The 24,273-nt window shown below is 39.7% G+C and overlaps 2 protein-coding genes across 8 annotated transcripts; one reads left to right on the top strand and one right to left on the bottom strand.

Moving 5' to 3' along the window:
* The first annotated feature begins 807 nt into the window (after window positions 1-807).
* On the top strand, window positions 808-2,217 carry kbtbd13 (kelch repeat and BTB (POZ) domain containing 13). The gene has a single exon (XM_040126330.1). It carries the CDS (start codon window positions 808-810, stop codon window positions 2,215-2,217), a length of 1,410 nt encoding a protein of 469 aa, XP_039982264.1.
* A 162-nt stretch (window positions 2,218-2,379) lies between these two features.
* On the bottom strand, window positions 2,380-24,209 carry ubap1lb (ubiquitin associated protein 1-like b). Of its 7 annotated transcripts, none has more exons than XM_040133484.1 (6): window positions 24,127-24,209; window positions 18,142-18,250; window positions 15,220-15,849; window positions 12,906-13,061; window positions 3,169-3,270; window positions 2,380-3,043 (listed from the first exon to the last, which is right to left on the bottom strand). In XM_040133484.1, the coding sequence occupies exons 2-6, from the start codon at window positions 18,244-18,246 to the stop codon at window positions 2,909-2,911; spliced, it is 1,128 nt and encodes a 375-aa protein (XP_039989418.1). In that variant the 5' UTR covers window positions 18,247-18,250; window positions 24,127-24,209; the 3' UTR covers window positions 2,380-2,908. The 7 variants fall into 7 exon arrangements, with proteins under 7 accessions (XP_039989418.1, XP_039989428.1, XP_039989434.1 ...); XM_040133494.1 differs by having other exon boundaries at window positions 18,142-18,247; XM_040133500.1 differs by lacking the exon at window positions 24,127-24,209 and adding an exon at window positions 18,842-18,860 and having other exon boundaries at window positions 18,142-18,247.
* Window positions 24,210-24,273: the final 64 nt, after the last annotated feature.

Here is a 24,273-nt window from a genome sequence, read left to right as displayed (position 1 = left end):
CACCGAGAAGCACGCATTTACACTCAGAAGAATTCCTGTCAACAAAGTTCCGTGTCCCTTCCCCTGCCCAAACATCAATGAAATGATTATAATCTTCTGACAAAATTATTCACCTTTTTTGATAATCATCTTTGCTCTCATTTCATTATAATAAATATAATAATTTCTTTTTTTTTAATATAAAGGTTTGCTTGTTTGTTTAAGGGTTGGAAGAAAAAAAAGACTTCAAACCCAGCCTGTAAAGCCCAAACTGAAACACCACTGGTCTATACACACACAAAGCCTTCATGAAGCTGGATGTTGTCTTTCACTCAAAAAAGGCCTCAGGAGCTCCTTTTACATATATTTATACATACACACACACACACACACACACACACACACACACACACACACACACACACACACACACACACACAGACACATTATAATGTGACCCAGAGGAACAACCTATTGTTGCTGCTCAAGGACAAATCTTCAGCTGTCCCACAACTGTCAGCCACAAACAAAGAGAAATATTTATCACCAACATGCTCACAGCTATCGTGTCATTATCCAGCTCGTCTTTCTGCTCTGGCTGCATGTCATCATAATGTACTTGAACTTTGTCACACGCCACCTGCTATGTATAGAGTCTGTTGTCAGAGCTGTGCTTGGGACAGGAGGCACTCACTCTCCCTGGTAGTAAGTGGTAAAACTTTCTGGATGTGCTATGTGCTTTTGATCTGAATCAAACTTTGATCCAACCTTTCTTGTAGTGAGTGTGCAGTTGCTGGAGATCTAATGAAGCTCTGCAGTAGGTAGGTGATGGAGTCCAGCAGTTGTCCACGATTTAAGCCACCACACAGCCTGAAAGTCAACATTAACGGCAGCTCTTTCTTTGTGGATAAAAGCACTCTGGCTGAGAATTGTGAGTACTTCAGAGCATTGTTCCAGTCAGGGATGAAAGAGTGCCGACAGGAAGAGATTCAGCTGCAATGTGTGGGGGTTCTGGGGTTCCTGGTCTTGCTGCAGGTACTGAATGGGGAGCAACCGGTGCTCAGCAGTGATCACATCGTGGAAGCTATCGAATGTACAGCTTTTCTCCACGTACCGGTCCTCACCAAGCACTTGATCAATGTCATCAATTCTGAAAACTGCTTACTCATGTTCCACACAGCTGCCACCTACGGTGTGTGGGAGCTGTCCCACAGGTCAGCCTTATTCATCAGAGACATGTATACCGACTTGAGGGAGGACGTCCACACCTTACCCAACAAGTTGGTTGAATACATCAAATCTCTTCTCCCGAGCAGCTACATGGCAGTGTGCAGCCACTCTCCATCCACGGAGCTGCTGCAGGATTCCCAGAGGACTGTCTGCTACCTGGATGAAGAGGACAGAGAGTGGAGGGTCCTGACACATCTACCTGGGAGAACCAGCACCACCATGGCAGGCGTGGCTGTCCTCGACAACAGACTTTACATCATTGGAGGGGTGCATGATGTAAGTAAGAAGGTGGTAGAGACGGGTTTCTGTTACGACCCTGCAGCTAACACATGGTCCACCATCTGTGGCCCTCAGCAGCTCCGCTACAACTTCACTCTGATAGGACATGAGGACTGTCTGTACGCTGTAGGAGGGGAGTACAACATGAATGCCCTCTCATCTGTGGAGAGGTACAGGGTGTCTGATGGGAGCTGGAGTTTTGTCTCCCCCCTCCCTTCCCCTGCTGCTTCGGTGGTATCTGCTATAGCCATGAACAGGATGTTTATCTGTCTCTGGAAAGGGAAGGGGGCCACAGATATCCTTGAGTACGTGCCTGAACCAGGCCAGTGGCTTCTGGTCACCACACTCATCCGCCAACACAGTTATGGTCTTTATATGGTAGCCCATAAGGACAATCTGTATGTAATGCGAAACAGACCCTGTGACGACTTCTTACTTTGTGTGATAGACTTCTACAATCTGACCTCAGGACAGTGGACAGCCATGTCTGGTCAGTATGGTAACAGTAAAGGGTCTCTTCTCACTGCTGTGGTCAGAGGAGACTCTGTGTTCACTCTCAGTAGACATGTGACCACAGAGTACACTGTGGATGATTGCAGATGGAGACTGAAGCGTGAGATGAAAGGTTTTGGAAGAATTGGATCCATCTATACATTTCTGATGAGGCTGCCTAAAGCCACTCTGTCTGTTACGGGCAACTGTATGGGTCTGACTCACGATCAGAGCTAAGATAAGATATGTATAAGATAAGAGCTGCTGACTAAATCAAATGTAAGAGCTGTTCCTTTAAAAGATCAGCCTGGTTTATTAATACTTACCTCCAAGTCAGATAAACTTATTTAGAAGAGGAGAAACTAATTCGAAGATTAAAATTAGCTGTTTCTGAGATTCATTTTTAAAAAGTGGGGTTAAAACAGAGCAGACCACAGAGAAGAAAAAAGTAGAAAGAAACCTATGAGGAGCATTTGCATGAGCTGAATAAGAACTACTGCCTTGGTTTGGTTTTAATAGCTTTAATAAATCTTTCACAGTTAGAACTACTTACATCGCTTCAGGCTCTTACACAGATAATATATTTTCATATCAAAACATGTGAATGTAATAAATGTGCAGTACGGCAACATCATCATCATCATCCATTTAGTTACAAGATATAAGCATTTATAATATACGTTCCCTTTGTGAAGGTTACTGAGCATCTTTAGATATAATAACCTGTGTTTAGTAATTCTTACAAATTGCCTTTACCAATATCAATTTCATATGTGCCTGTAACACATTTTAGGTTGAAGTTGAGTTATGTAAAGTGCGTGCGTGTGTGTGTGTGTGTGTGTGTGTGTGTGTGTGTGTGTGTGTGTGTGTGTGTGTGTGTGTGTGTGTGTGTGTGTGTGTGTGAGTGTGTATGTCGAATTGCTGTCAATCATGCCACACGCATCATCAGCTCCTCGAGGGCCCGTTCCCGGTGGTTCTCGTGAACCAACAGCACCTCTTTGATGGCATTCTGCTGGAAGCCCATCTCATTAAACTGACTCAGCAGATGAAGGAACTCCTCCGCCTCAAGAAGAAGAATCATATTTTTTTATGCAATTTTTAAATCACACAAAAGAAAACATGTCAAGTCTTGCTTTCTCTGAGAAGATTAAAGACTCATGTGATGTTGTAGTTGTATGCATGTCTTACCTTTGTTTCACAGTTTTGAAACATCTCCAGAGCCTCTTCTACCTGAGCCATGTCATAACCCAGCTGGCACAGGTGGTCACACGCCACCAAGTAACTCAAGATCTGCAGACACACACACAAAAAGGTTCATTCATAGAGGACACATCAACATCTTTTGGGTCAAAAACCAAAAGGAGAACAGTGGTAAAATGAAAGTTGACCCTCTTTGCCAGCAGTCACCAGGTCTGAGACAAAATCAGGCCAGATCAAAACCTGGTATATGGCTGGACCGCACTTTATCTGTTTGCTTCTAAAGTATTTATACAGTGTTTTAAAGCAAAATTCCAAATAAAACTGTTCTCATTTACATGCTTTTCTTTTTCTGTTGTAAGACAATGGAATAAGTATGAAATAGTGACTGAAATGCAGCCCATTAAGACTATATGTTAACCAGCAGTCACTTCCAAGCCAGGGACATCGTCTGAAAAATATCACCATACACATAAGTTAAAGACAATGGCTGTGCTGTGATTTCAGCTATACTTACCTGTAAAATGATCACCCAGAGAGAAAGTTAAAAGCTCATTCACGTCTGTAATAGCTGTTTGAATGAGACCTAGGAGAGGTGTGCCTGCAGAGGGAAAGCCTGACCTCGCACTCATGGGGCAATACTGGCAACTTTCTTCCAAGAAAAGTTGCTGAGGTTTGTCCAAAAAATGTTTGCACATATTCATTTTTGAAAGAATAATGGCGTAATCATCCATCTTATTAAGGCTGATAAAAAATCTGGTTGGGACCACTAACCATCTTGCACTGGCTGAGGAAGTATTCAGATCATTTAATATAGTAGAAGTACTAATACCGAAACATAATAATACTCCATTACAAGTAAAAGTATGTGAGAATAATCAGAAAATGTACTTAAACTCAAAAGTAAATCAAAAGTAAAAGTACTCCCTGTGTCCCCTGTGACTGTTATAGCATTATATATCATTAGATTAATATTACTCATACATTAATGTGGAAGCACCATTTTATTGTTGTACTTACTTGAGGAACAGCTATTTTTGACTATTTTGTATAGGACTGCAGTTAATAATTATTTTCATAATGGATTAATCTGCTGATCATTTTCTCAATTAATCAAGTGAAGTTCTAGTTTCTGAAAATTCATAAAACAGAGAAAAATGTCACCCCGATTTCCCAGAGCTCAAAGTGACAACTTCACAGTACTTATTTTGTCCAACTAGTCATCCAAACCTTGACTAATCAGTTAATTGACTAACTGTTTCAGCTCTGATTATATTTACTGTTGGGTATTTTAATTTATCAATAAGCATCATATTTTATAAACCCATCATACATTTTGTATGTAAAAAATCTAAATAAAAAAGTACAATGTTTCCTTCTGAAATGTAGTGTAGTAGAAGTTTAAAGTAGCATGAAATGGAGATACTCAAATTTATAATTGAACACAGCACCTAAGTAAATGTAGTTAGTTACTTTCCACCACTAACCATCTGGTTAAAGCTCATGTTTTCTGTGACATTGTAGGTTTCTTATAAAGATTAAAGCTGTGGATGTTTCTCTGTACAGGATTACATCTTTAAAACCGTTATCTTTCACACCAATCCACTGTCCGCAAGTTACTTGAATCATTTTGGTCTGTTCTGTAAATAAATCACTCCATGGAGCAATGACGACTGTGAAATGAACTACAGATTTATGAGCTGTTCTGTATGTCAGTGAAGTCTCCAGGGAACAACACACAGCAAGACTACTAATGTAAAATCTATCTGATGAGCTCAGGAGGTTTTCTTTGCAGTGAAAAACCATCTGCAGTGTGAATGCAGTGACCTGTAGTGTCTTGACCAGCATGTCACAGAATAATACAGTCATTAAGTCATTCATTCTTGCTGATGGAGCAGCTGACAGATCAACTCATGCTGACTGACAGGGAAAGACAGAGACAAAATGGACTGAAATCAGACCATAAACTTTACAAAACCATTAAACGGATCAGTAAGTCAAATAAAAGCTCTGCGCTGCATGAACCCACTCTTGATGTAACAGTGAAAAAACAAACCATGTAGCCTGAATATTTCTCTTCATGTTACTTCACTTAAGTGCAGGAACAAACAAATATTCACTGTAGGGGAAACATTTATTATAATTTTAAAGCTACTTGAGTGGGACTTAATCAAAAAGTTAAAATAGAATTATATCATTCATCTCCTCTTGTTATATTCAGAATTATAACAAGCAGAGATGAATGAATGTGTGTTCATCCATGTCTCCTGTTTTTGTCTTGTACAACTTTCTGGATTTGCCCTCTTTCCAATCAGCCCTGTCCTGTGGTTTGCGATTTATTCTTCTGAGCAGATATGAGAAGGTGTCATGGGAGAACACATACTACAGAGCAGGCTGTGGAAACTCTGAGGATCTATTTTTACACTGGCTTACAGTGGCTTAGTATATGTATTTCTCATTCATTCCCAACTCCAGTTGGCTACTCACTACACCTTTACACATATTTGGTTGTGGTGGTGGTGGTGGTGCTGGTGCGGGAGGCTGTTTAACAAAAATATTGCATAAACAGTTTAGGAATTTCAGCAATTTTATACATACTTCCTCATTTTCAGAGGCTCAAAAGTAATTGGACAACTGACTGACAATCAGTTTCATGGTCAGGTGTGGCCCGTCCCCTAATTATCATCAGCAACACAGATAATAACAGACCTTGGAAAACAACAAAGTTGGATGATGTTTGTCTTATTACTCTGCCTCCTTTAGCAATACTGGTACATGTAATAAATGTAGTTTATTTGACATAATGGAGGGGTGGCTAAGTGAATTGGAAGCACGGCTCCGCACTATGGCCAGCAAATAGTAGCAAGCCCCCAGTAGCCCGTGCGAGCCAACCCAGCGTAGCTCCTACTCTCCCCTCGGCTGCTCAAGAGCTGCCGGGAAACCCAGAGGAAGCATAGCCCTAAGCAGAAGCCCATGGTTCAACACCAACTAGTTCACATTTCAAACAGGTTCTTTCCACTCAGTGACACACCTGCTGAGAAACCAACTCGGATTACTGACAGCTTTATTTTGAGAAAGGTGAAGTTAGCGACATTGGCGACCATAATCAAATGTATCCCTGGGGCCAGCGAGGTCAACACTATATCCTATTTAAAACTGCTGGCTAATGATAAATGGAAATACATTAAAACTGTTATTCATATCAGCGGTAACAACGGGTCGAGTTGGTGTCCAGCAAATGTCGTGGGCTTTGTAGCTATTTGGGCTTTGTGGACTTTCTAGGGAAGACCTTGTCTGATAAGGAAAGATGGCATACATCTCACATTGGATGGAGCAGTTTTCATATCAAGAAATCTGGCCGACTTTATTAGTACACCAAAACCATGACAACCCAGAGTCGAGACCATTAGGCACAGTTGCAGTCCTACACACTTCTCTGCACTTCTGTTAGAGCAAGTACCCAGCCAAAACCACACAGGTACCCACGCAAAATCCCCAAACTGATTAAATCAAAAGCAAAAAGACAAGGTATTCATAAAAACCTAACAAAAATTAAGAACACCACTGCAAAAGTACAACAAAATAGGATAATTAAATGTGGACTATTAAATATTAGGTTGCTCTCGTCTAAAGCTGTATTAGTAATTGATCTAATATCAGATCAACATATTGATTTATTTTTTTCTTACTGAAACCTGGCTGTGTCATGAATATGTTGGCTTACATGAATATTATTACTCACATTCCTCGAGGCAAGGAGGTGCAGTTGCAACCATTTTCGACCATTTTCAAGTCTATTAATCAGCCCTAAACCTAAACTTGTGGATGTCGAAAATGATAGCCTAAGCAATGCATTTAACTCAATGCATTTAATAATGCATTTAATTAGAGACAATGAAAAATCTTAAAAATAAATAAATGAGTAAAAGCATAAAACAAAAAGGGATACTCTAATTAAAAGTCACTTTATAAAAATTACTTCTTAAGAGAGTTTTAAAAGAGGAAACTGAGGTAGTTTATCTGATTCCCAAAGGAAGGTTATTCGACAGTTGAGGAGCCCTAAAAGCAACCTTCTGTCTCAAGCCTTGCTCTGAGGACAGAGAGCAACAACTGGTCTGCAGATCTAAGAGAACTAGCACAGGTGTAAGGGGTGAGAGGGTCAGTAATTTAAGATGTTGCAAGGCCGCTCAGTGATTTAAAAACAAGCGGTAAAATTTTCGATCAATTCTGAAAATCACGGTTAACCAGTGCAATGACGTGAAAATAGGGGAAATGGGTTAATATTTTCTAGTTCTTGTGAGAACCCTAGCTGCAGTATTTTGTACAAGTTGGAGGCAGTTGATAGATTTCTGGGGCAGTCCGGCAAATAATTAGTTACAGTAATATAAATGGCTAGAGACAAAGGCATGAATGAGTGTTTGTGCATCACTGAATGACAGGAATGATCTAATGTTGGCAATATTCCTGATTTGATGATTTTGCTGAAATTTATAGCAAAATTCAGGTCTGAATCAAACATTACTCCCAGATTTCTGGCCTTTGGTGCACTGCAAACCGAGGGAAACTAAGATCGGGCTAACAGAGTCCTTGGGTCCAACCACCATCACTTCAGTTTTGTCATTAACAATTTTGTCATTGACATCCAGGACCATATATCTGCAAGACAGGCTGTGAGTGAGGTAACTGAGGTGAGCTGGATGGATTTATGGATAAGTAGATTTGTGTATCGTTCACATTAAAGTGGAGAGAAATGTTGGAGTTGTGGATAACTTGACCCAGTGGTAACAAATAGATGGAAAACAGTAAAGGGCCAATAACAGACCCTTGAGGAACGCCGTGGTTGATATTTGCATATCTGGAGGAAATAAGATGAGAATATACCAATTTCTCCAGTACTTTGAAAAGAAAGGATCATTTGAATAAGGGTCTAAAATTATTGAGACTGCCACTGTCAAGATTTGATTTTTTTTTAGTAGGGGTTGAACAACAACCAAAAATTGAAGGTTTAGCCCCTGACATTAGAGATTTGTTAAAAACTGTTAAAATGTCAGAGGATAAAAAGACAAAAACCTCCTTTAAAGTCTAGTGGGTAAGACATCTAAGGGAGAGGTGGAAGATTTTTAAGGCCATTAATCATCCTCAGTAAATCTGACTGAGATACCGGATAAAAATATATAAAAAATCTGGTGCGCCTCCCAGTGTATTGAAATAAACGCAGATGGAACGACTCATGTCTCACATCTCTCAATAGAAGAGACTACATTGGAATAGGGAGGGTGATGGATAAGGGATTTAATGGTCCTAAATAGTAACTTGGGTTTGTGAGGATTTGCACCGATAAGATCTACGAAGAATTTTGATCTTTCTTCCTTTACAGTGTTGTCAAACTCTTTTAAAAGCTATTTCATGGCCTTAAAATTACACATTAATTTGGAAGCTTACATTTCTGTTCAGCACGTCTACATGCCCATCTAATGCTCCGGACATGGTCAATAACCCATGGAGGTGGTTTTGTGAAAGCAGGATGGGATATAGACAATTTAAGGGGTGCTACAGTGTCAAGAGTAGTAGCACATAGTTAAAATAAATAAAGTAGCCAGTTCCTTCACAGAACAAGATAAATCTAGCCTATAATACTGGGTCCATGCCAGTGCACTAATTAAATCAGCAGAACTGATCTGGCGGGGGCTCGGATCCGTGGGACATCAAACACTGTGGGATGTCATTCACTCCCACATTGACCAAAATACAATCCAATTTTGGATGGTCCCATATAATCTCTGGGATTATGCTGGCTATTTTGTGGACCCTCGCACCAGGAAAACAGTACGTTTTTGCTGTCTTTATCCTAATATTTCAGACTATGGTGTCACCTATGACCACAGTCGTGAAATGGGATAGCAAGGGAGCTGTGCTGGAACCAGCTGCTCTGCCAAGGGACAGCAGGATTGAGGATGGAGGAGTATGATGTGGCACAGCGGTGAATTAACCGACACCCTAGGGTTCCTTTGTGGAGCTAGAGTAACTGACAGGGGGAAGGCAGGCTTCCCTCAGGGAGCCAGTCCAGCTGATTGTGCTGCAGTGTCCACAGTTGAGAAAGACTGAGGGCATCCCCTTAGTGGAGGAAACACCTGTTCATCCAGGGTGTTAAATCTGTTGGCCTGCTGGATGTCCTGCGATGGCAATATGGAACAGGGACTCTTTTTGCTGTGTTTGCTCCTATGGACAGTCTTCCAGGACTCCATTTGCTGGGGGGCAAAGCTAACCGGAGCCTTCAGTTTAGCACCTAGGTTTTCTCCAGGGATCTACAAGCCTGGGAAGGACCCGGATCTCAGCATGGCACAGTAGAGTCAAGTTCTCATCCAGTTACAATAGCGATTGCAGGGACAATGCTAACCGAGGAATCAAGGAGCTGTTTTTCTTCTTTAATCTGATAAAGGGTGGATATTCTTTGTTCCAGTTCTGTGATATTCTGGCTGATACTGAGACAGTGTCACACACCCAGGTGAAGAGTTGAGTGGTGGCATGCTAGGCTGGCTAAAAATGTTGTTTTTCAGTGAGATTCTGATGATTAGCTGTCTACTGAGCTCACAGACTCTCAGTCGCGCATAGCTGTATGGTTTTACTCAACTCGTTTCTCTAAAAACTTAAAATCTGGAGGTTCAATGACTAAAATCCTTCGTACAGTAAAAGATGCAGTTAAAAACAACCAAAGCGTAAAAAATTTATCATAAAAATGTGTCTCAAAACTGGATAAAAAGTTAATATATAAAAGTGTTTTCAAGTGAGCACAGTACCCTGAAAAATAAACCTGCTTACTGTTTTAATCACATCCTTGACTTTGTTCTTGTTTATGGCGTTGAAATTGAACATTTAATAGTCTTTCAACAGATCATCTTTTTAATTACTATTACTATTTAATTACTTTTGTATTCCTACTACTTGAATACACACCATAAGGCAAAAATGTCTTTACTAGATGTCTCTCTTATAGTGCTGTAGCTAAATTTAACGAAGTGATTCCATCAGCACTTAACTAACTCCGAAAACCGCGTATTAGAACAAACAATGTGAAACTTTTCCATCCAAATGGAAGAATCCCACTTAGTCTGGCAAGACAGTCTGAAAACATATAAAAAGGCCCTCTGTAATGCCAGAGCAGCCTAATACTCAGCATTAATTAAGGAAAATAAAAACAGCCCTAGGTTTCTTTCCAGCACTGTAGCCAGGCTGACAGAGAGTCATAAAGCTATTGATCCATGCATTCTTTTAGCTCTCAGTAGTGACTTCATACGCTTCTTCGCTGATAAAATTCTAACTATTAGAGACAAAATTCATCACCTCCTGCCCTCAACAGGGACCGATTTATCTTCAAACACGAGAACCATCAATCTATCTCTCAGACTCCATTCCAACTATGCTGCTTAAGTAAGTCTTACCCTTAGTTAGCGCTTCTTTACTAGATATGATCAATCTTTCTTTGTACCATAGTCCTTCAAAGTAGCTGCAATAAAACCTCTTCTTAAAAAGCCTACTTTTGATCCAGGTGATTTAGCCAACTATAGACCTATATCTAACCTTCCCTTTCTCTAAGATCTTTATGGAAGCAGTTGTGTGACTTTCTACAGAACAATAATTTATTTGAGGATTTTCAGTCAGGACTTAGAATGCATCACAGCACCGAGATGGTACTGGTGAAAGTTAGAAATGACCCTCTAATTGCATTGGACAAAGGACTTGTCTGCATACTTGTTTTGTTAGATCTTAGTGCTGCATTTGATACCACTGACCATCATATCCTATTACAGAGACTGGACATTTAATTTGCATTAAAGGAACTGCTTTAATCTGATTTAAGTCCTGTTAACAGTTTGTTCTCAGTTTTTACACATTAATGATAAGTCCTCCATATAAATAAAAGTTGGACACAGGGTCTCAAGGTTCTGTTCTTGGACCAGTTCTGTTCACCTTATATACGGTTCCTGTAGGCAATATTATTAGGAAACACTCCATAAACTTATATGATGATACCCAATTGTATTTTTCAATGAAACTAGATAAAACCAGTTGGCTAAACTTTAAGCATGCCTTAAGGACATAAAGACCTGGATGACCAGCAATTGTCTTTTTAACTCAGACTCATTATCTAATGATATGGTTACTCTAAATGGCATTGCACTGGCCTCAAGCACCACTATAAGGAATCTTGGATTTTTCTTTGATCAAGATATTTCCTTTAACTCCCACATAAAACAAACTTCAAGAGCTGCCATTTTTCACCTATGTAACATTGCATAAATCAGGCAAATTCTCAAAAGGATAAAGAAAAAACTGTCCATGCTTTTGTTATTCTACACTGGATTATTGCAATTCCTTTTGATCCAGCTGCCCGAGCAAGTCTCTAAAGACTCTTCAGCTGATCCAAAATGCTGCAGCACGAGTAGTAACAGGAACTAGGAAAAGAGAACATATTTCTCCCATGTTAGTTCCAGTGCATTGGCTCCCTGTAAAATCCAGAATTGAATTTAAAATCCTCATCTACAAAACCATTAATGATCAGGCACCATCATATCTTAAAGAGCTCATAGTATCCTATTACCCTACTAGAACAATGGTTTCCCAGAATACCAGCTTACTTGTGGTTCCTAGAATTTCCAAAAGTAGAATGGGAGGCAGAGCCTTCAGCTATCAGGCTCCTCTACTGTGGAACCATCTTCCAGTTTGGATCCGGGAGGCAGACACCCTCTCCATGTTTAAGATCTTCACAATCACCAGATCGCAACCCAGTTGAACACCTATAGGAGATTTTGGACTGATGTGTTAGACAGCACTCTCCACCACCATCATCAAAACACCAAATGAGGGAAGTCTTTTGGAAGAATGGTGTTCCATCCCTCCTGTACAGTTCCAGGGACTTGTAGAATTTATGCTAAGGAACATCGAAGCTGTTCTGGCGGCTCAAGGTGTATGTGTGTGTTTGTGCTTTAAAAAAATCACTATCCGCCAATACAATGGCATGAAAAAGTTTGGGCGCCCCTGGTCAAAATTTCTGTTACTGTGAATAGTTAATTCAGTAGAAGATGAACTGATCTCCAAAGGAATAACGTTATAGGTCGAACATTCTTTTCAACATTTTAAGCAAGATTAGTGTATTTTTTTAGAGTGAAAAAGGGAAAGGAGCACCATGCAAAAGTTTGGACACCCCAAGAGCTTTGACCTCTCAGATAACTTTTACCAAGGTGTCAGACCTTAATTAGCTTTCCTGTGGTATGGTTCGTTCACAGTCATCGTTAGGAGAGGCCAAGTGATTTAAATTTCAAAGCTTTATAAATACTCTGACTCCCCAAACCTTCTACTTGCAAGGAAGATTGGGCAAAAATCCCCCAAATAGGAATTGTAAGAATCCTAGCTGGCTACAAAAAGCATTTACAAGGTGTGATATTTGCCAAGGGGGTGCTACTAAGTACGGACCTTGCAGGGTGCCCAATATGGAAATAAAAAAGTAATCTTGCTTTTTTTATAAACATCTCATCTTTAACTTTATGCCTTTTGGAAATCAGGTAATCTTTTACTCACTTAACTTTTCTCAGTAACAGAAATTTTGACCAGGGTTGCCTAAACTTTTTCATGGTACTATATATTGTATTTCGATTGTTTCAACACCCAACTATAGATGTCAGTATCAGTCACAGCTATCTGAGGTCTATGTGAAGGACAGACTGACTGACCTGATCTAGGGTCTGCCGGCCTGTCTTCTGCAGGGTAATGATGGCAGTATGGAGGGGGTAGCCCCGGGCTGTGATGGCCCCCAACAGCTCTCTCTCCTCTGGGCTAAGAGCTGACAGGAGCTCTGCTGACAAGTCCGAACCAGACGAGGGGAGACCCTGAGGGGTGAGATCATAGAGGGGTTTCTCCCTGAGTCTGGACTGAGATACGTCTAGAAATAACACAGTGTAGTGAGTTGTATGCGTTTCTGAAAAGAACAAGACAGTGAGGACACTGCACTACTGAGTCACTGAGACACATTTAATGCAATTTCAGTGTTTCACATTCTTTGTGTAACTCTGACAGCAGGTTGGAGCAGGTTAACCCTGAGATGCAGCTTTGCTTAGAAAGATATTTTCAGAGGACTTCCATCTGCTAATCCTGATGAACATCTTGCAACCTGGCTGGATTCAGGGAGCAGACTTTACACAGTCTATTTTTAGAGGCCAGATCCCTGAAAATATTTTGGAAATATGAGCTGAAAAAAAAACTGAGATGTTGAGGATAGATTTACTCTTCTGGCTAACTCTTCTGACTTGAGATCAAACCTGAAAATAAACAGTCAAAGTCATTCTCCAGCGGAATGACTTTGACTGAGAATGACTGGTGCTGTGCAGTGAGGATTCATCATGAAGCCTGTCTGCTCCTGGCTTATGTGAGGAGATTTATAGCATGGTTGAGAAAGAGGTAATGCCCTGAGCTTTAGGCTGTATTCATAGTCATAGTGAGAGCTATCTTTACTGCAGACTGCAGAGCATTAGCTCTCCTTCAGCCACACTATAAACTTTGTCATGAGGCCACGTGGATGACACAGCATAAGGTTGTTAAAGCATGGGGACAAGTTGTGAATGAGAAATATGAAAAGGACAGTCAAGCCTTTTCATTAAAACCTTATTCGATATTGCAGTATGACAGGTTTTGTGATGTTCTTAGGTCACAGAATGTTTATTAGTTGTGTAAAAATGTGTATGTTTCATACAGTGCAGTCAGTTATTTCTTTACTCTAGCACAATGGTTTTGAAACAATCACCTTCAGGTTAAAGGCCTGTCACTCGGCATTAAAGCCGTTCTAATTCATCTCTTCATATTAACAAAGAATGGATAACTGCGTGAAATCTGAAAGTTGTCGCTTGTAGTGATGAACCAACAGATTATTTATCACCTGGCTCTACAGCTCTCCTTCTGCTCTGTGCAGTCTTCAGTTCTTTGTTTAGGTTTTACAGCCCACAACTTTACTGTTTTGGGTTCTTATGCATTATGGGTACCTTTACTTTTGGTGCTTTGAGTATATTTTGTTGCTAATGCTTTTGTACTTTTACTTAAGTAAAATGTTGAACACAGGACTTTTACTTACAGAGTATATCTAAAATGTTATGTTCCTACTTTACTTAAGCAAAGTATCTGAGTATTTATTCCACCTGCTGGTAGCTATGCCCATCCATTTTATTGGTTATGACAACATTTTACTCAGAAAACAAATTGCTGAGAACACGTTAAATCATTGCTAGAATCATGGTTTAAATCATCACTACAATTTTTGCTAAAATTCTTGCTAAAATCATCACTAAAATCGTGGCTAAAACCAGGTCTACTTGGGTAACAGGCATGCCCAGTCACATGATCATCTTGTAAACAGGCCAATAATTCAGTCAGATTAGACTGACTGAATGACTCACTCAAAAGTGAGGTCACCTGTAATGTTTCTTATAAACATCTGATTGTACAGTAAAATCATGAGCGAGCACAACTACAGTAAGTACGACTAATAAGATTTTTTTGTTTGTTTTCTTACAGTTTGCCTTCTTTTGTTTTCTAAGTTGTTTTTAACCTGTCAGATCAGCTGATTAGCTGACTATCTGGTCTTGTTGGCCTGCTGGATGTTTTGTAGCAATGTTTAGCTGTGTTCTGAGACCTCAGTAATAACTTTGGTACCATAACTGATAGAGCCAATGTCCTGTCGCTATGAAAATAAAAGACATGTATTAATAAACTTAAGATTGCATCTAAATTTTGTTTTTCAGAACAGTGCGCTGAAGGACAGAATCCAATCAATGAGAAATGCATTACTGTTGATGATATATTGATGATCAGTTGTATTGTATTTGCTGTGTGGGAGAAAACAACTCACAAAATTTTAGATTTCATCATACTTTTCCTCACTGCTCATTTCTAGGTTAAACATGTCTTAGACTTCAGTAACCCCCCCAAAGTGTCAATGAATTTGTGAACAAAACTGGAGCACCACTGGTCACGGATATTAAAATGTTTATCTCTTACCGTATGCGTTATGTTGTGGCTGGTGATGGTGGGAGGCCTGTGGACTGTATTGACTCTGGTGTTGGAGATTCTGGTGTTGGGGGTCCTGGTGTTAGAGGTTCTTTGTGAGAACAGGTTCTGGGCTTGGCTGTTTGTGTTGGGATAATGTTGTGCGGACATCTCCAGCAAGGAGAGGGAGGACTGTCGTAGGTTCTTCCTGCGCTGGTGTGGCAGACTGCTCAGACAGGTCGGAGGGTTCAGCAGGTTCGGGACAAAGGCTTTCTGTGCTTTTTGCTGACCATGCTGACATGAAGCAACAGAACGCTCTCCACTTGAGTGGCCTTTCACTGACGCACATGTCTGGGCTTCCCGTGTACTGCTCTCCCCTTTGTCATCAGTGTCTGAGATGGTGAACTTGGTGCACAGGACGGCAGGGTTGAGGCTTTGGGAACGCTGTCGAGGTTTGGGTTCCCAGACGTTTGAGCTGTGGCTGCTGGCCAAGCAGACCTGCTGAGGGCTGCTGAACATCATCCAGTATGGAGGACAAGAAGGCAGCAGTCCTGATGAAGAGGAGGACAGCTGAGGCCAGTGTTGTCTGGTGCAGCCACTTTGCAGCCCAGTTAGCACCCAGTTCTCCAGACTGAACTCATACTGTCACATGGAGACACGGCATGTTAGTTATAGAAACAGTTCCCTAAAGTCACTACTATGGAGCTCCCTCTTTATCCTTAAATCATTATTTCACTGATGTTACATTGTCTCTGACATTTTAGCGGAACATTTTAATTAGCATGGAATTATTAAGTCATTGTAAGTCAATCTCTTGGTCAATTACTGGTTTGAAGTGAAATATCTCAGCACCTGTTGCAGGGATTACCGTGAAACTTATTTTGACAATATCTTGATTTTTCATCTCAGGCAACCGAACCCTAACCCACCAAAACTAGCTCAATACTACCTCATGAGGACATATACAAACATGACTAAGAATCTACAGCAATGCTATCAGCTAGCAGTTTCTTAGTGTTGCCTGTCTTAGTTTTTTGCTATGCTATCATTTGCTAATTATCAGCTCACACAAAGTAGAATTGAGGCTGATAGAAATGTCATTAGTTTTGGAGGTATCTGGTCATGAAAAAAAGAACTTGACAAATGGAAATGTTGATGATGATGATGGCACTAGATGAATAGTCAGAGCATCACCAAAGTTAATACAGTTCTTCCTGAGGGGAACATGAATGTCTGAACAACAGTTTATCACCATCCATCCAATAGTGAGATGATCACAGGTCAGTAGGAATCATCCTCTGAGGGCCACCAGTGTTGTAGGTGTTGAGATACAGTGTAAAATTTGACCCGCTGGTGGTGCTAGATAAAAACTTAGATGATCCACACAGCATTTTGGCATGCTAATGGTGGCTGAGGCTGATGAAGTAGAGTTTATTTAATTTAATAACATGTCCTCTGGCAGCATCCTAAGGCTAAACTTTACATCCTGGACATACAGCCCACAAGTGAAAACCCCCCAAAAAAACTCAAAACATGGGGCTAACAGTCTTATTCAGCATCAGTGGCCATTCAAGGATTATCTTCTTTTTTTTTGCATTTTCACGAAGAATAATGTCATGAGAACCACACATACACTTGCATGTAGGCAAACAAGTACACCCCTACAAAGATGCTCACACCCCCACCACACACATACACACACACACACACACACACACACATCTTCAAAGCTCAATAGCCTAGGGCAAATCATATACAGAAATATTCTTCAACTATGAGGTATAATATATATAATATATATATTCTATTGCATTTGAAGGTCTGCGGGTGCACGTGCACACGTGGTTGTGAGTGGGTGGGTGAATGTGCGTGTATATGAGTGTGTGTGTGAGAGAAAGAGAGGGAGAGAGAGGGAGAAAGGGAGAGACGGGGTGGGAATTGTGATCTACATTACAATATAATTTCTATCTCTCTATCTATAATTTCATAATATACACATACACACCACACTATCACATCCATACCAACACACCCACACCATATTAGTTGCATACATTTATTCCATTGGCCTACAGTGCCCCATAATACAGCAGCAATGCCCCTACTGGAAATCAGGAAAATACCATGTATTTATGACATGTTTGGCTCCATCTGATGGAAAATAGTAAAAACTACAATTTTGGAGCCAGGGCTCCAGAATGAAAGCCTAATAAAATAGAATAAATGATTTCATGCTGTAGTGGCAGTGGGATAAAAAAATGCAGTTCTAATGGGGACATTTTTGTCCTTAAGATCCTGAGTGTTTTGTGTACACATTGTATTATATACGTATTATAGGAGCTAAAGTTGAAATTCCAAATTTCAAAAAAAAAAAAAAAAAACTCACCCTTGGCAATATTTATGCTGTATGCATTAACACAGCCAAAATAATAGAAAAAAAATCAGAAACAAAAAGGACAAATATGTCCCTAAAGAAGCATAAGGGCTAAGGGCAGGGGTTCAAAGGGGCAGCAAAACAAGTAGTGAACTTTAACACTGATATATCATCACCTTTTAAGTTGACATGATTGTTCATTTGGAGGTAATGATTGCACTTTTTATAACTATTTTATTAAAATAATTATAATTTAAAATAAGAGGCTGTTTAAATAACTGTGAACAAAATGATTATGTTATTTGGAACATGAGCCAAAAACAGATTTGTCATTTCATCCAGGATATTAAACCTGCCTTTTTTCTTTTTCTTTTTTTTGAGCTGCATAGGGATAGAAAAAACAATCTGTAAACATAACTAAAGCAGTAAATAAGGTACATTATGTAAAATAGTGAGCAGTGTGTGATTGTAGGAGAGAGCACAGGGGGATATACAGGTAAGTTAAAGTGTGTCTCACACATATACTGTACTCATCGAGACAAAGAGGAAACCACACTCACCTCTGTCTCCTGTAGTATGGTGGGATAATCAGGGATAATAACTTTGACGTAGTCTTTGACTTTCTGTAAGACAGCCAACGGTATCTTCAGTGGGATGCCATCCATACTGCTAAGTTCACAGACACACAGAGTTTGATTTTAGATTAATTTTCTATACACACCAACCACTACTGAAATGCACACCAACTACTACAGCACAGATTCAAGCATGCAGATTTTAGTGTTCATGGTACATTTTTTATCATTCTTAAATTTTTTTTTTACTGTTTTTCAGCCTAGACCTGATTAAAATGTTCTGTCCCTTAATTTATAATAGAGGTTTTCAAACTCTGAGTTGAAGGGGGGAGGGAAAATCAACAGGCATGAGCTGCACAGTGTCGAACTTTGAAACCCCCCTGATTTATAGTGTCATAGTCCACAACCTGACAGACAGCTTCAGTGCTGAGAAATACAGCGGCATGAAAAAGTTTGGGCACCCCTGGTCAAAATTTCTGTTACTGTGAATAGTTAAGTGCATCGAAAATGAACTGATCTCCAAAAGGAATAAAGTTCAAATTGAATCATTCTTTTCAACATTTAAGCAAGAATACTGTATTATTTTTGTTTTGTACAATTTTAAGTGTTAAAAAAGGAAAGAATATTTGAGCTGTCAGATAACTGTTAGCTAATTAATTTTAGATAATTAATTAAGGGTTCAGACCTTAAATAGCTTGTTAGGGCTATGGCTTGTTCACAGTCATCATTACGAAAGGCCAGGTGATGCAAATGTCATCCATCTAACCATTAGCTATGCAGCTTTTCCTTTTGAGGGTCACAGGGGGGCTGGAGCCAATCCCAGCTGACGAGAGGCAGGGTACAACCTGGACAGGTCGCAAGTCTATCACAGGATAAACATATAGCGGCAAACAATCATTCACACCTACATGCAATATAGAGCCGCCAATCAACTTAAACTGCTTGTCTTTGGACTGTGGGAGGAATCTGGAACACCCGGAGGAAACCCACACAGGCACGGGTGGAACCGGAGTTAAATTCCAGATCCTTCTCACTGTGAGGTGACAGTGCTAACCACTGAACCACTGTGCTGTACTGTCAAACCTTGTCCCAATAATCAGCAACCATGGGCTCCCCTAAGCAGCTGCCTAGCACTCTGAAAATTAAAATAATTGTTGCCCAAAAAGCAGAAGAAGGCTATAAGAAGATAGAAAATCGTTTTGAGGTAGCCGTTTCCTCAGTTTATAATGTAATTAAGAAATGGCAATTAACGCGAACTATGGAGGTCAAGTTGAGGCTTGGAAGACCAAGAAAATTTTCAGAGAGAACTACTCTTAGGATTGCTTGAAAGGCAGGTCCAGGTCATTTGACTGCAAAAGACCTTCAGGAAGATTTAGCAGACTCGAGATGTACTGTTCTACTGTGCAGGGACGCCAGCACAATTATGACCTTCATAGAAGAGTCATCAGAAGAAAACCTTTCTTGCATCCTCACCCACAAAATTCAGCATCAGAAGTTTGCAAAGGAATATCTAAACAAGCATGATGCATTTTTTGTTTAGTCAAATAGAACTTTGAGGCTGCAATGATGTTTGGAGAAAAAAGGGTGCAGATTTTCATGAAAAGAACACCTCTTCAACTGTTAAGCTCAGGCATGGATCGATCATGCTTTGGGCTTGTGTTGCAGCCAGTGGCACAGGAAACATTTCACTGGTATAGGGAAGAAAGGATTCAATTAAATACCAGTAAATTCTGGAAGTAAACATTACACCATCTGTGAAAAAAAGCTGAATATGAAAATAGTATGGCTTCTAAAATAGGATAATGATCCTAACACACCTCAAAATCCACAATGGACTGCCTCAAGAGGTGCAAGCTGAAGCTATTGCTATATATGTGATGCATATAAGTGGCATTTCAAGTTCTGGACTGATTACTAATCACTGATCCCTGAGTTTGTTTCACATTTTTCCTCTGAGTCTGTACTGTTTTCTGTTTTAATATTTGAGGCAAAACTTGCCCTTCAGGATACTTTGTTAAAACTGTGTTCTCATCCAGCAGAATACATTTACACCAACAGTCCTTTCTAATTCTGGCTTTCTGTAAGACTTTATCGTAAATTGCTGAGAAGTTAAAACTCAGGTGATTAACTAATTTTCCCAGAAGCCTCTGCTGCTCTGCCACTGATAAAAGACCGGGAAAATAATATTTAATATTCAGCTGTTGAAAGCTTCAGTCACTTCAGTGCAACTGAGCAAATTTACACAGTGACCAGTGACCTGACTGTGCATTAAAGGACAGCCGTGGACACGTAAGAGAGCCAGGCAGGTTGTAATGTGGCATATCACGCTGCTGCTGACGTTATGTGATCATTCGTGTCTGTTTGTTTGTTGGCTGGTTTGTTTGTTTGTTTATTTGTCAGCAGGATTACACAAAAACTACTGAACCACGTTGAATTTTGTGATGGGATGGGGTATGGGCCAGGGAAGAACCCTTTAAATTTTTGGGCAGATCCAGATCATTTACTATAAAATGGTAAATTGCTAAGAAGTTAAAGCTCAGGTCATCAACTCGTTTTTCCAGAAGTGTCTTTGTTGCTCTTCCACTGATAAATGACTAAGAAAAATTCTATTCACTATTCAGCTTTTAAAAGCTACAGTCACTTCAGTGTACTGAGCAACTTTACACAGTGATCAGGCACCTTACTCATGCTAAGAAGTTAAAGCTCAGGTCATCAACTCATTTTCCCAGAGGCATCTTTGCTGTTCTTCCACTGATAAAAGCCCAGAAAGATTCTATTCACGGTTCACTATCCTCTGAAGTCTGTTGCATGTTGTTTAACATTTGCCTTGGTGGAGGTCTGCGTTCTGCTGAGCACATTTTCTAGTTTTATATGTGGATACTTCTGTGTTTCCTCACTGAACCCACACACCTTTCACTCACTTTTTAAAGAACTTCCAACAGCAACAATCAAGACATCAGTTAAAGCCAGCTCCCCTGCAGTCAGTGGACCACAAGAACACTAAAATAGTTTAATGTGTACAAACCCATAGTTCTATGGATTTGAGCACACAGTCACAATCAATTCTTAAAGAAAATAACTGTCAGATGTACTGATAATGAAAATAATTGTTCATTGCAGCTGTATAGGTCTCCTACAGTATGATGGAATAATACAACCCTAGCTGAGGTTTGTTAAATACATAATGCACAGAAAAAACTAAAGTAATTTGATAAAAAACAATACAATTACAATAAATTATCACAATATAAATTAAAATGCTTCACGTCCTAAAACTAGATTTTGTAGAGTCCCTCTACAAGACCAGTGCTTACAACACAGACGATAGAGGAACCAAGATAGTTGGTATTTTACCTTCGTTGTGCAAATTTCTGACAACTTTGCGATTAATCAAATGACGCATACAGAAATTATATGGAGAGGTCTAGGACCCCTGGTCAGTTGCACGCTTTGCCTGGTTGGTAATCCAGCCTTCACCACCACCACCAGTGTCTAAAGACCATCAGGGGGACATTCCTGTACAGCTCACAGTATGACTACCATCTTATATTTTATGTCTCATCACACCTCACGTTGTCAAACAGCAGTTCTATAGGATATTACTGCTATTCACATGTACAACACGTAAAGTCCCAAATAAAACTCTATCGGTTGTTACTGCTGGACAGGAAGCGGTAACGCCATCCTCTGGGCTTGTGTATGAAGAGACAGTTATGACTCTGGAGTATGAGGTCAAAGCAGCTAAAGCTGCAGTTATACTTCTCCATGCTGCAGATGAAAGTGCAGCGGTGACATGTGTGGTGCTTTCTGTTATACTTGTATGTTGAACATTTGGTTGACACACCCACCTCCAACCTACCTCCTGACAGGAGTTGGAACAACCAACTTAACACACATGATGTTGTTGAGGTTTGGGAGGTGTGTGCATCAGCTCCTCTATGCGCCTTTGTGGCCTGTGTTCAAGCAACCAGTACACTCCTTCAGAACTGTTCTTCAGATAGTCGAAGAACTTTGGAAACCTACTCTCACCACAACGTTCTGACGTGAGATTAGGGGGATCTGTGTCCGAACATTTCTGTAACTTTCTGAAACCGACGAATTGACAATATCTCTGCATTTAAACAATATCCATTCTCCTAACTTCTCCATGATGACCAGCTTTTAAACCCACCTTCCAGTGTGGAAATTTAGATCAGATAGAAACACTTTGTATTTTCAGCGTGATCGGACAACAAATTGTACGAACCAGTTCTGGTTGAGTGGAACTCTTACACAGCACTAACACTCTGCAATCCTGATGTCATCTGCAGCTTCAAACAGTCCTCCAGTCAAAGTCAGAAGAGTTCAGCCTCATACACCACGGAACAAGACCTAAGCTCAAGTCCATGAACTGTCCATCACTCACAGAAAACCGGGTCCATGAACCATTCATGACACACAGTACACCGGATCCATGAACTGTCCATCACACACAGTACACCGGGTCCATGAAGACATTGAGACGTTCAGACATACGGATCTGAGAAAGGCTGAGCTAAATCAGATTTACTTTCGCAGAAATCCTTTTTGCTTCCACCTCAGCCTTTCTATATCTGTGAATTATGTTAAACAATGAAGAGTGAATAATGGGCAGGGAAAGGATTACAGATTGTGTTTTTTAAAACAACAGGGTAGTATGATGCTCACTCCATGTAACAAACACATTTTTTGTTAACGTAAAATATGAATTGAGGTTTTCATTTCCTCAAGTTCAGATGAGTGAACAAATGGCTTCTGTCACTCAATACCATATGGCAGAAGCAGACATGTGATGAGGTAAATCTGCTCAGTGTCCCTGCTGTCCTGCGAAAGTTAATCATATATTTGCTCCAGAAACACCAAAACACCAACCAGACAGATGGTCCAGGACTTACTGAAGCAGAGAGGACAGATGCTCCATAAGCTCATTGTGTGTCTCTGACGTGCAAAACACAAACACTTTTTTACATGCTAATGCTGACACACAAATAACATGAAATGTAAACCGATCATCCACAACATTAAAACCATTTAGCAGTTTTAATGTTTTGGCTGATTGGCCAGTTCTGCGCAGCCCAGTTTAAAGCCAGTACAAGAATTCACTTAAGAAAAGCCAAAATTTAAAATGTGCGCCCTGGTGAGCAAATACTGGATTTTATTCTCTTCTATTCTCATTTTTACTGTAAGACTTTAAACTTACTTTTACTATATATAATACTAAATTGTTTTATTTATCTACATTGTTGATATGAGGGCAAAAAAAAAAATGTAAACAAAGAAAGAAATAGACAATAAATGTACTACAAACCTGCAAAAATATTTTAGGATTCCTTAAATAAAATAAGATTTGCACCTTTGTGTTGTGAACTTTACTAATAATTACATAATAATTGCACTGTTTTATGTGTTTTGTTTAGTTTAATGTTTTTATATTTTGTTGTATTTTTGGAATTTTTCTCTACTTTATTTGCTGCACTTTTGTATCGTATTTAATCGTGGTGCTTAGTTCTAATTTGTTTTTTCCACTTTGTATCATAGTTTTAAAAAGTGCTATATAAACAAGGTTATTTTTCTCATTATTAAATGTTCCAGCAGACAGTATGTCTGAGAAGATGTGAAACAACAGTTGGTGTGTTTACTGTTAACAACAGATGCCTCTTCAGCTGCAAACATTTGACATTTTGTAACTGTCTGCCAGTTTAACCGAAGACTCTCAAGCTTTAATCATTGTATAGTAACATGTTTAAAAGGTTAGAGTAATGGGTGGTATTTTTTACTTTTCTTTTTTTACTTTTCTTTTTTTATGGCTTTATGCAAGTGTGCCCTTTGAAGTACAATAAACTAAAATGTAAAGTACACTCTTATCACATTTGTGTTACAGGTAAATTGTAAAGTTTTTTTTCCTTTGTAAACTCTATATTTGAATATTATAATAAAGAAATGAGAACCTACCTGTGTTTTGTCGGAGCTGTAGTGAGACTCTGTGTATCCTCTAAGGTGTGAGTGTGTGAGGCTTTACTGGTGTGCAGGTTATATTAGAGGAGGTGCTTTAGAGAGAGCCACCTGGAACACTAATCTATTGACCTACAGTAAACCCCA

Source organism: Xiphias gladius, chromosome 1, assembly GCF_016859285.1.
Source record: "Xiphias gladius isolate SHS-SW01 ecotype Sanya breed wild chromosome 1, ASM1685928v1, whole genome shotgun sequence".
NCBI lineage: Eukaryota > Metazoa > Chordata > Actinopteri > Istiophoriformes > Xiphiidae > Xiphias > Xiphias gladius.
This window is presented reverse-complemented; position numbering and strand designations above follow the sequence as displayed.